General features: G+C 37.4%; 1 protein-coding gene across 1 annotated transcript in view; it reads right to left on the bottom strand.

Annotated features, from left to right (window-relative positions):
* The window catches only part of UBE3C (ubiquitin protein ligase E3C), a 60,723-nt gene that overhangs the window by 18,125 nt on the left and 29,723 nt on the right, over nucleotides 1–12,875 (bottom strand). Inside the window, exons 14-18 of the mRNA XM_028751558.2 lie at nucleotides 7,257–7,361; nucleotides 6,623–6,710; nucleotides 4,681–4,778; nucleotides 3,400–3,532; nucleotides 2,086–2,333 (exon numbers count right to left, since the gene is read on the bottom strand). Of these exons, the coding sequence (XP_028607391.1) occupies nucleotides 2,086–2,333; nucleotides 3,400–3,532; nucleotides 4,681–4,778; nucleotides 6,623–6,710; nucleotides 7,257–7,361 (672 nt within the window). The remainder of the gene's footprint in view (nucleotides 1–2,085; nucleotides 2,334–3,399; nucleotides 3,533–4,680; nucleotides 4,779–6,622; nucleotides 6,711–7,256; nucleotides 7,362–12,875) is intronic.

Genomic DNA, 12,875 nt, shown 5'->3' with positions numbered 1-12,875 from the left:
GGGATATAATACAATTTATTCAAGACAGAACTGGAACAAGAGAGTTAAAAAAAAATAAAAATGGATATCTGCATGGATTGAGGAAATTTGATCCACAGTAACTATGATTAAGATAACTTATTACAATAGAATACATATAAGCCACGTTTGTGGTAAAATGGGTATTTTTGTAATATTTTAGAACAAGATCAATGATAATGTCCTACCCTATGCTGCTTTCGTCCTGCTGTATTAGTATTTCTTTATGCTCTTTATTTTATTTAATAATAAACATTGGGAGGGATTAAAAATATTTGGGGTAAGAAATATTCAACACTAACTAAAATATACTAGGTGATTACCACTGAATGGCTGGCTACACAGAATATAGGTAAATCATTCAATGTTAATGTATTTGTTTTTCTGATAACACTGTCATATAAATAGAGCTCTTAGCAGCAACTCTCTCTGCATTTTTTTATTTATACAAATAAGAAATTTCTGTGGATTTCAGATGGCTTCCTTTGTATGGCATGCAGTTTATTTATACAAAGACTAAACAACTGCAGCCTTTCCAAAATTATTTGCAAATGGATAAAAGGTAAGCATTTTTATAAAACCAGAGAATTTAATGAAGTCTTTAACTAAAACCACAATACTGGCAGGGACCAAATAGTAAAACCGTGCCTTATCTTGCTACTGAATTCATCAGCTTTCCAAACATGCCAGTTAAAGGGTGTTTCTGCACCTGGGTACAGCTAATTATTAAATAACGTAGTCATTTTGTGCCTTATGTAAACACAGAACACACACACATCAATATTTGACTGCTTTCAAAATGACAAGTAACTGGGTTCCTTCTGATCTCAAAGTATAAGAACAGCCATGCCTCTCAGCTTTTCTCAACCCAAAGTCAAATTTCCCCCACTCCCCTTTTAAATACTTTAACAATTAACCTGTTAATATCCAGGTAAAATATAGCAGCTTTTGTATTTTAGATGTTGGCGAGGCAAGTCTTCCAGATCCAATACATGTCTACTCTAGCAGTTACATGTAGCTCTGAGATCAGCACAAACTGTTCTCTAGTGTTGTTATGTGGAGCCTTGATATGGCCAGATGGCAAAGGCCATTTCACACACCAGGTTGAGACAAATCCAGAGTGTGCAGTCAAGAGTGCTCCAACTCAACAAGGCTCCCGATGACACAAGTTTGCAAAGACACACCTGTGAGGTTCGTGATTTACATGTTTTGATGTACACTTAAAATATCTTAGGTGTACACCTAAAAACAATGTGTGAAACTGTTCTACTGCACCTTCAGCCCTCTGTGCAACTGGTGTCACTGTGGGAGCTCAATGAAATGACTGTCAATACTGGAAGTTAAGGGGGGAACTAGAGAATCAGGAACAATGGTAATTAATAGAATCCTGTTCTTTTGTTTAACTTATCATGGCTCAGTGCTGTTGTAGTACCTTAGGTCCTGCTCCATGTACTAGAGACAAGAAAAAAAGTTGCTGGGTTGGGTTGGGAAGGAAAAGGAATCATCTTGGTGGAAATCAAATGCATTTTTCCTGACACTGAAAAACTAAAACTTGACACCATGACCAGGCTTGAGATTCTATGAATGAAACCCTATCAAATCAGAGAGTTCATTATCATATCTATCTATCGTTGTCTGCATGAAACAGAAATTTACCTGACACTAGTGATCATTCAGACTTCATAATCTATAACCTGCTTACGAAGTCTTGTTAATTTTTTGTGTGAAGGCGATTCAACTGGGAAAATGTCCTGTCCAAAAATGGTGTATCTTTTCACTTAAAACATGCAGAATTAGGAAAGTAACCCCACGAGTAGTAAGAATGTCAAGCATGAAGAATGCAGCTGTGCGCATTTAGCTATCAATATCGTTAAAGCAAATGTAACACATGATCAAAATGAAGACGCCCTTCTCTTCATAGAAAGGGCAAAGAAAATGGATACAAACCTATTATTGTTTCCCAAGTACTTTCCATTTCTGAAAACATTCCATTAAAAAATCCACTTCTATCTCATATACTACACAAGCAGCTCCTATTCATATATCTGCAAATTTATTTATTTTTACCTTTCCAAGCATCCTCCCAAGGAAATAGTAGTGCCTTGCATATGACTCTCCAATGAGCATGTGTGCAGCAGGGTTAGGGTAAAGCAGTCCTTCATTGGTGGTCTTAAAAAAACCTTGGTTAGGGTTAAATCCTGATTTAAGCAGTTCATTCAGAAATTCTCTGAATATTCCACCCCCATCAATACCAGCTTCATCTAGGCCATGGGCATTAAGTAAATGGACACGAATTCGTTTTTTCAAATCTGGTTCTAGAGAAAGAGAAAACAAGTTATGTAAGAATTTGCAAATGCACAACTCTTTACACATGCATGCATTTAAAGACAACTTTCTGAAGAAATACAATACAGTGGTGTGCCTAAAGGGTTAATAAAATATGCAATCTAAAAGTTCATGAGCTAAAACTCATCAATATTGTCCCAATGTAATGGATTCCCTCATGTTGGTTTTTTGTTTTGTTTTTTACAAAAATCCACTGGTGAGTAAAGTAGCCCCTTTAAAACATGTTATGAAGTCTGTTGACCTTATTGACATGCCTAATGTTATAAAACAATTGCAGTTCCACTTAAACAAAAATTAAAGGTGCATTTGGTTCAGGACAAGTTGTTCTAAATAAGTGATGAGGAACCTGCGCCCCTGTAAGGTGCTGTTAGGTAACTCCCATCAGACGACTCCATCTTAAGACTTACAAGGTTTATTTCTGGAACTCAACGACTGAATGAAGCCCCTCTGTTTTTATTGCTCGCTGAACTTATTATTTCTACAATGGTTCTGTCCTTAATTAGAAAGCAAGTACAGCTTCACCACCGAATGTTCACCTTGAAAGATGAAGCAAAACTGCCTTCTTTTATTCAGATCACGAGCTCTTTCAACTTACAACAGTCTATCCACCAGTAAGCTGTTCACAAATTAAATGTTTGAAATCCTACTGAAAGTATGAATATCCACTCACAACATGTGAAAAAACAGGCAACACATTGAAGAAATCTAGGCAAAAATAATGTGCAACAGGCTTTTTTATTTTTTTAAAAAAGCTTTTTTAAAATCCCAAAATAGAACACAGCTTCACAAATGCCTGGTGTAGATAGATGATAGATAGATAGATAGATAGATAGATAGATAGATAGATAGAGATAGATGGAATTCTGAGGTAGAAAATTATTCATCCTCATATGGTGCACTAACCAAATTGGCCCACAATCTAGATGTAAGCTTTTCATGCAAGAAAATAGTAAATGACTTATATTTTTATAGTTCCCAAGGCAAGTGATTTTATTACTATGAACTTATTTTAGCATTAATTTAAAAACACATTACCATTTTCAGGGGAAAGTTTGTCGTACGCATCTTCATAAATATAATTTCTCCTAATAGTGACATTAATTCCATCCAGAAATGGGCCTTCTCCTTGAACCTCTTGTTTGTCAGCATAGATCAGCCTCTGAAATATCTTGTATAAATCAAGTAATAAAAGGGAGAGAAAAAGTAATCCCATTTAAATATGGATTTTCAATGTCCTACAATTTTACAACATTCCAGCTTGCTTTCAAAACTGTGTTTAATAATAATATACTGGAGAGTTTGTTAATGTGTGTAAACTGTTAGTATAGGGAATAGTTTAAAAAAGTATTATGCCTGCATTAAGAAACTTGACGAATGCAAGTTTCAAGTTATAATTCTCTTCTGTGCCACTTCTAAGTCTTGCACCAAAGCGAAACAACACGTTTCCCCTCCATTTATCATTGTCCTTTTGGGAAACAGTGATTTATTTCTCCCATGAAACTATCTTTCATTTCCTTGATAGGACTAGCACACATTGATGGCAGCACAATTCTGGGAATTCAGTTTGCTAATTAGCTGAAAGCTGTAGAGTCAACAAAAGAACCTTAGAAAGTTATTACAGTTTTTTTAAACTAAGAAGATGAAGACAGCCCTTTAAACAATAGGCACTTTGTGGTATACTTCAAAGGGCTGATGATTTTCAAAGTTATAACTAAATTATAGGTCGAGGTCAGGATCGACCTACCCCATCCCAAAAAAGGCACTCCCCATTCTGAAATATAACAGCGCTTTGGACTTTGTTTCTCTAGTGTTGCCCATCCTCTGCAACCAGAACAACAAATGACTGTTAAACACCAGCAAGGCATACACAGCTGTGATCGCATAAGGCAACTTTCCCCAACCTGGTGCCCTGCAGGTGTTTTGGGCTACAATTCCCATCATCTGTGAGCATTAGGCACACTAATGAAAGCTGTAGTCCAAAACACCTTCATTACACCAGGTTGGGAGAGGAGGTGCGAAGAATAACTTTGGCACATCTAGGATTTAAAAAAGAAAAAAATCACACCACGAGACACATACAAACATCCCCAGCCGCTTTAAGACAGAGGCACTAAAACTGAAGAACCTTTGAACCATGCCACCACTCACTTATGATTTTAAAATGGCATCTGGAATGATAGGATCACGCAGCAAGATCGCCTATTTCTGTGTTGCAGAACAGGGTCCTTTACAAATCATGTAGCAAGATTCTGTATTTAGCAAATACATTGGCTTATGCTAACTATCAAAAGCACAATACTTAAAGAGATGGTGTACCTTTACTCTTTCTTCAAAAGGAACCACAAAAGGTAGCTCAGTCAATATTGCAAGTTGTCGTTCCTCAGACACGGAAAGAGGTGCTGGATCCAACCCCACTTTTTAAATTGAAAGTCAGAGAGGGAGAGGGAGAGAGAACTCAGTTTTAGTGCACAATACACTACCTTTCCATTCTTCTCTGGATGGTAAAGACACCACTCCATACAGAGAGCCAAGCTTGCTGACTGTATAAAGCAATGATAAACTGAGATCCAAATAGTTGTGTGGAGTTACTACTCATATACTTAAGACTTGGTGGCATTTCTTCCTACTGAACCATCCGCATACTTTGTGCCACTCAACACGTAGCTCCCAAACTCAAAGGATACTGGGAGTGGTCTCCAATCCAAAGTGAGACACTGTAGTTCAGAAATGAAACGGTAGGAAGTCCCACCAGGTATACAAATGCACACACTTGATTGTATAGCCCTACCTGAGTCCTGGCTATAGTCACTGGAACAAGAGAGGTGTAGTCTGTGTTAAACTGTACTCCTCATATAAATGTTCATGTGGACAAAGGCAAACCAATTTGGTTGGAAATGAAAATTCCCCAAAGAAAAAAAGTACAAAATTTTAGTTATCTGAGTAAATGATGAAAGATCTATTCCCAAGCACAGGCAGACACTGTCTGCAGGAATGGTAAAAATTCTTGGAAGACTGGGTGTGTATGACTTGAGTGTTAAAGCAGAAGCAATTCATCATTATCATCTGTTTGCAGGGTAGCAGTGACTAGCTGGCCTTTCAATAGCAAGCATCAGCAGTAACAGATACTATACTTTTGAGCTCCTCTAGCTATTTTTAACTAGAGCTATTAAGAGTGCCTATTTAGTGCCACAGAAACAGAGCTGGGAATTTTTGGCAAATACCAATGTTGTAAACCCTTGGAATGAGTGTTTTCCTAACTTTCAGTAAACAGTTTTAATTACAGTCAACGTATGCTATCTATTAAGCTAAGGGTTAAAAGCGTTTTAAAACAAAGTGCATGTACAGCAAAGGTAAACCACTATCTAACTTCAGCAGTTCAATTATTCTGGTCAATTAGTCAATTTTATCTACATTGCCCCATCAACGTTTCCATCTTTAAAGAGAAATATGGGATGGAGTCATCAATACACAAGACATTTAGAACTCAAGAGCTTGCCATTTAAGTAAATGAAAAAGCACAAATAAACAGAGCCATATGTGAGTCAGTGGTTCTTTCACACTAATTGATTCTAGCCCATATGGAGTCAAGTGGGATTAAACAAATCATAAACACACTGTTATGTGCCCTTCTTCACACAATCATGTTGATCACATCTTTTTTCATTTCAAGGGCATTCAGTCAAGAAAGGTAGAGGAACAACCTATGGAAGATTAAGCCTTTATTTCATCAAGAAATTAAAGTGACCAGGCAGAGAAAACTGATTTTGGATGCAAATCTATCAGTTGCACAGATAAGAGGACATCAAATCCAGTGGAATTTCAAGTACCTAACAATTGGCCATGTAAAAATGTACTGGTCTTTAGTGGGTACCATCAATTGTCTAGGTAAAATTTAGCTCACTCAATCCCAGAGGCTGTTGGTATATTAACAACTGCTGGCATGAATGTGGGAAAAACCCTACATCATCAAACCAAGGGTTCATCTAGTCCAACATCCTGTCTAGTTGTCTCACAGTGGCCAACCAGATATTTGGGGAAGCCCCAAAGAGAACATGAGCACAATGTATTGTTTCCCAGCAACTACAATTCAGAAGCATGCTATTGCCAATGAACTGCATTGTGACTGGAGCACAAGTTCTCTTAAATGCTGTATCAACAGATTGGGAAAGCTCACATTCCAGAAACAGGCTCTCCATTTATTAAAAGAAAGAAAAGATGCAACATCTTCAGTTTCCGAGGCCAAGCAATATTGTCTTACCATCTAGAGTAGACTGGAGAGGTCCTATTCTTCCCATTCTTCTCACTCTCCATACATGCCTGGCTGATGGCACATAAAGCTGTGTAACCTAGTTGTTTATTAAATATAATAAATATTTCATGTCAAAACCTTAAGACAAATGTATTTCCTGCAGTTTAATCATTATCATTATCAGAAACAGAGTTTCAAATGACATACAGCTCTGTTAGGATACCGCAAACCATGTTCTGGGAAAACAGACACCATGTATTAAAATAATGCTCAACTCAAATAAAACACCACTCCCAATCCATAAATTCTGATTAACTCTACATATGCACTGGGCAACAGAGCAAGGCATCACAAGTTTATCAGGGAATATGACAAATACCTTGTGTATCAATGCTACAATCCTACACAAAATTATTCCCAGGTATGTACCACTGAACTTAGTGCAATTTTCTTCTTAGTAAGCATGCATAGGAAATGACAAACATATCACAAACAGAGAACTGAGAACATGCCAAATGCTTCAAGGAGTCGGGTTAACACCTGCACACCAGAACTGTACTAAAGTACATATGTGATTATTAATACCAAGAGTTTGATTTTAAAAGAATTAAAGAGTTTTTTAAAACAGCCACATCTGTATTACCTTATCTGCTCTAATGTTCTCCTGTTCTGAAAGCCAGTGGTTTGGTGGACAGAAATTCCTTCTTGTATCTCTAGATTTCAACATTTTCACCAAGTTAGTGATTACCTGGATGGCAGAAATATATCAATATAGATTGTAACTTTGTCTTTTTCAGAATACCACAGACAAAGCAGCAATGTTTTAAAATATACAATGTTACAGTATTTTTGTTCTTAAGAGACATGATTAAGTTATCAAATATTTGGTCAAAGTTCATTAGATAAATTACTTAAAATTACTTCTTCATCAAAACAACTGAAAACTCTCAACATGTAAAAAAAAAATGAGATTTCGAGGAAAGTCAAGGAAACTAAATTGTTTTCATTTAACATAATTTAGAATAGAATACCCAATTGTACCATTTATTAACGTAAATTTACATCCTGCTATTCTCTGGGCACAAAACACACACTAAGTAAATAAATAAATAAATAAATAAATAAATAAAGCAAGCATTTAAAAAGTAAATTAAAACAAATTTAAAACATAAAAACAACACATACAATAAAACATCTAAAACAGATTTAAGAGCAGAGGAAACAAAATTACATGTCTGGATAGGCCAGTTGAAACAGAAAAGTTTTCTGCAGATATCTAAAACAGAACAGTCATGGCGACTGTCCAAAGGACAGGTGCTGCCACATTAAGGGAATTACTCCTTGCAAGTGTAGACATGGCACAAGTTCCACAGATCAAAGTGATCGCATCAGTATGTATGGGGTAAGGTGATCTATTAAGTAATCTGGTCCCAAACGATTAAGAGCCTTTTGTACCAATAGTAACTCAGCCCAGTAGCCAACAGGTAGCCAGTGCCAATCTTTAAGCCCAATTATAATATTCTGACAGACTCTCATTCCTGTCAACAATTGCACTGCCTCATTTTGCACTAACTGCAGTCATTGTCTAAATAGTGGCTATATTCGGATATGCTACTAAACCATGGTTCAGCATTATAAGAATGAGCCACAGTAAGCCTCAGCAAAGTATTGCTTCCATTTCAGATTTACTGTCGTTTGTCATGACATCTGAACCCAGATAAACTGTGGTTAATCTTTACTATAGTTTGTTGGAATAGGCCATCGTTAAGATTAACCAGTTTGTACACTTCAGATGTCACAACAAGCGGTACTTATTTCAAAATGGTATTTCTTAACTCCTCTTTACAAATGCACCCAAGGAGGAGATGGAAGTGTACAAGACCAAGGCTAGCTGCAGCTCAGTGTTGTAAAGGTTTTACATTTGAACAGGCCAGTATCTATTCCTTATGATATAAGGACAAAGTTTCAGGAGGCAGGAGATCTGAGTAAGATACCCACATAGAAGTAGTTGCCCCACAGTTCCAGTCACCACCCAGAGGCAGCTTAAAATCCAAAATAGTTTACAGCTGTAAAAGATAAGGCTTTAGTAATACAGTTCTAGGTGCTCATATATACATACAGCTTGTCGGCTCTACAGATACAGATATATACAAGCATAAAGTATCTCTGTTGCTCCACCTTCAAGACGTAACACAGACTCCAACTCATGGACAGACTGACTGACTAATGAGCTGACATGACTTAAACACTGGGTCATTGCCATAGTAACTGGCTTAGTTGACCTTTCCTGTTGATTTATCTCATACATCAGGTGATTTGTGACCATAAAAGAAATTAACACCTACGTAAATATCCAGTTCCTCCAACAGTTACCAGTGCTAGATCACAGGTGATTATTGGAGGTAGGAAAAAGAATAGTGCTAGAAAAGAGATGTCACATATTCCCTTCCTTGGGACATTCACAAGATCCAAGAATGCATATGATGATCCAAGACCCAGATCGTAATTGAACATTTTAAGGCACTCATCTTTAATTTATAAGACTAAACAAAATCCCTGCCCTTCCCATACAGTTATATCAAGTTTGAAAGCAGCAGAGTAGATGTATGGCACTATGCTGTACAGTATGGAGCCAATAGGGGTTTTCTTTTATTTAAAAAAATGTAATTACTTCAATAATGTCTCAACTGGTGCATTAGTGGGCAGATGCCAAAAGGAGCAAAAGAACTTAATGGACAATCAAAAAGGTTTCCTTTCCACATACTGAAGATATTTTTTTTAATGACCTGGTTTATTAAGTGAACTTTTTACAGGTTAGAAAACTACTGGTGGGGGGACCATTAGGAGATCTGTATGATTATGCAGAATCTTTTTCACCACTTTTTGCCCTTTGTAAAATTCAATGCAGGTTAGCCAAGTTGGTCACTCAAGCACTGATTCCATTAGGCCCTGATTGCAAACGTCATGAGATATTGCATGTGAAACCTTTCAAGCACTGAGGGAAGTAATCTGAAAGACATTCAAAGAAATTAATCTGAGGCAGAGATAGTCTTTAGTGCTTCTTCTTTTTTTTCTTTTTTTTTTGAGGGGGTGGGTAACCAATTTCCTACAAGCCTGCTCAGAAACACACCAGGGCAGGGGGGCATTTACAAAAGGGAACCGTTCTTTATTCTAAAAACGAGGCAAGAACATAAAGAGCCCTGCTGGATCATACCAGAGGCCTATCTATTCTTGTCCAACATCTCTTTTCTCACAATGACCAATTAAAAGCCCATGGGAAGTGCAAAGGCAGGATGAAGAATCCGAATTGTAGAGTTAGAAGGGACCCAACGAGTCATCTAGTCCAACCCCCTACTATGCAGCTCTTACTGTCAGAACAGTGTTTGAAACTCCCATTGTTCTAGGCGCATTTTGCCATTGGGAATTTCATTAGCGCGAGCAGTTTCTGAGCTCTGGGCGCAGGACTGCGCCTAAGATTTCAGATTAAAACTGCAGAGTGGAAGGAAAGGGTTACCTTTTCCTGCCTCCCCACTTCCAGCCACTCTCTGAAGACTGGAGAAGAGACCCTCTTAAGAATATTAGAGGGGTGGGCAGGGGAAGGACTAGACCATGTGAAAAATGAACATAATATTTTAGCTGCAGTTCATTCATTTTCAAGCTTTGTATTCTTATTATTAAAAAGATGTGCCTAGACATTCAGTTGCTGCGCCCATAACCTAGGTTTAAAGTGCCATTTAGCTCTTAGCTTTCATATCTCAGTTTCTAACACTGTCAGAAAGTTGATCCTAATGTTTAGGCAAAATCTTCTTGTAATTTGAATCTGTCTGAATTTACTATTCAGAAGCATGCGGTGTAGGATTATAGAAGCAGTGCCTGGCCATTGATTGCCTTATCCTCCATTAATTTGTCTCATCCCCTTTTAATGCCACCCAGGTTGTCAGCCTGTGGAGTGAATTCCTATGTGCTGCACTTCCTTTTATCTGACCTGAATCTTCTACAAACCAGCTTCATGGGGTGATCTTGGGCCCTAGATCGGGGCCCTATTATATTGGTGTGGGGAGAGACAGGGCTAATTCTCTATCCACTTTCTCCATACCATGCCTAATAATTATCTAAATTTCTATCCTGTCCCCTCTTTATTCCGAAACTAAAACTAAATGTAACAGTGTAACTTTAAAAATTATTCTCTTAAGTAAGGTTCTGTTGTTTTTACAAATTGTTTTAGGAATCTCTTGAGCTTTTGGAAAACATTTAGAACTCAAATATGGGGAAAGCATTTTGTTTTTTGATAGAAACAAAACAAATTCATAAACTTTGTTACTTCAATAGGTTTTTATCCAATTTTTCATTAACACATTATTGGAGAGTGGAAACTAAGGATAAGTCAAAAGTAATGAATCCTTTTGACCTTTATAGAAAGATACCCAGGTTTGTCAACAGCAGAAGCACGCAAACAAGGATAAAACTATTTGTTTTGAAGTGGCACCTACAATCCCTCTCTTTCAGCTGCCCTTTGGCACAAAAGGAAGAGTAAATTTGTTGCAAACTGGTTCCTTTAAGTAAGAAGTTGTTACTGTACTTTAGAAGCAGGAATGCACATTGCTTGAGTGAGACACAGATTTCTTCCCTTCTTGGGGCAGATTTCAAAGAGAAGGATTGAACTGTGCATGTATGTCTAGGTAATGGGAATTTTTTTTTTGTGATGGGTTACTTGATTATCAGTGAGAGCATCACCCACTACAACATTTGTGCGAAAAATTGAATCTCATGCAAAAATACAGGACTTGAAACCTTTAGTACTACAGATTATATTCTACAAATCTCATTCAATTTGTTTATCACAGACTCCTACATTCACAGAACATGACAGAAGAGAAATTAAAATGGGTTGGGTCTATGTTATATCTGACATAAAGATCAGAGAGTTGGAAGGGAAGCCAAGGATCATCTAGTCCAACCTCCTTAAATGCAGGAATACACAGCTGTCCCATACGGGGATCTAACCTGCAACCTTGGCGTTATCAGCACTCTGCTGTAACCTGCTGAGATTCTATCATTTTTGTGTTGGGCAAAAGGGATGGGAAACCTGTAGCCCTCCAGCTGTTGGACTCAAGCTCCCATCAGCCATGGGGTATGTTCAGGGATGATGGGAGTCAGATCTGGAGGACCACGTGTTTCCATCCCTTGGTGACCGAGGTGTATCTTGTGCAGTTCCATTTTTAAAGGCACAGAATACACACAGATTAAGAGAAATACATTATCTGTAGTTCTTCTTTGGTGAACATTATTCTGCAACTTGCTTTTCTTTGTACAATTATTAATTATCAAGGCCCACTGGAATCTTTCCAAATTTTAACAACTCTACATAGGCGTTAAAACAGTTCTTTTTGTAGATTTCAACACCAGATAGTTTGCTAAATGGATGTATCGATGCACAGCGCAAGGACATGGCATGATTTCATAACATACAAAAACATATGTTGGGCCTCTCTGCACAGCTTAACAAACTGAGCATGTAACAGGATAATGAAAGGACATCTAATTAAATAAAATTGTGCAAACAGATATTAGATCAATCTGCAAAAATTCTAACTTTAGTGATGCATTAGGACCGTATTCAACACAATCAAAACATTATCAGTTACTCTCATCACTGGTAATGTCCATAATGTTCATGCTCGTAAGTGAAATGTGTTGTAAAAATCGGGCAAAATGGGCGGGATAGAGGCTATTGTAGACTTGTAGAATGAATAAGCATTCCTTAATTAGCCCATCAGGTTAAGTGCAAGCATTAATGGGCCTTTCCTAAAGTCTAGCATGACATCTTTCTCCAAACATGGCCAAGAAGAAAGTTCCATTAGCAATATTAATACAAGCTTAGTTGATCATTTTCATTCAATTAACTTCTTTCAATTAAATAGATAGCTTGACAAAAGCAGTGATAAAAGACCTGAAGGGACGGCTGATGACTCGAACTGAACATTAGTGTGTGAGAGGTCGCCAGTATTAAACCGACTGTAAATCTAGCATTCAATTTGGAAAATGCATTTCTTCTGCTTCCACTCCTTTAATGAGTAATTTTAGCTGACTATATGTGTTTGCTGCAGAAATTTCATGGCAAGTCAAGCACTTTCTTGCACAACCGTTATATTCTCGGTTCCTAACCCACCTCCTTAGTGTTGTTCAACCTTGGGTTGCCAAAAAGAAAGAAAAAATAGACTGGGTAGAAGACTATTCATTTCGTCTCCCTGAAACACTGTAA

The sequence above is a fragment of the Podarcis muralis genome, chromosome 12 (genome assembly GCF_964188315.1).
Source record: "Podarcis muralis chromosome 12, rPodMur119.hap1.1, whole genome shotgun sequence".
In the NCBI taxonomy this organism is placed as follows: domain Eukaryota; kingdom Metazoa; phylum Chordata; class Lepidosauria; order Squamata; family Lacertidae; genus Podarcis; species Podarcis muralis.
The sequence above is the reverse complement of the archived record's forward strand: the minus strand, read 5'-3'. Positions and strand labels throughout refer to the sequence as shown.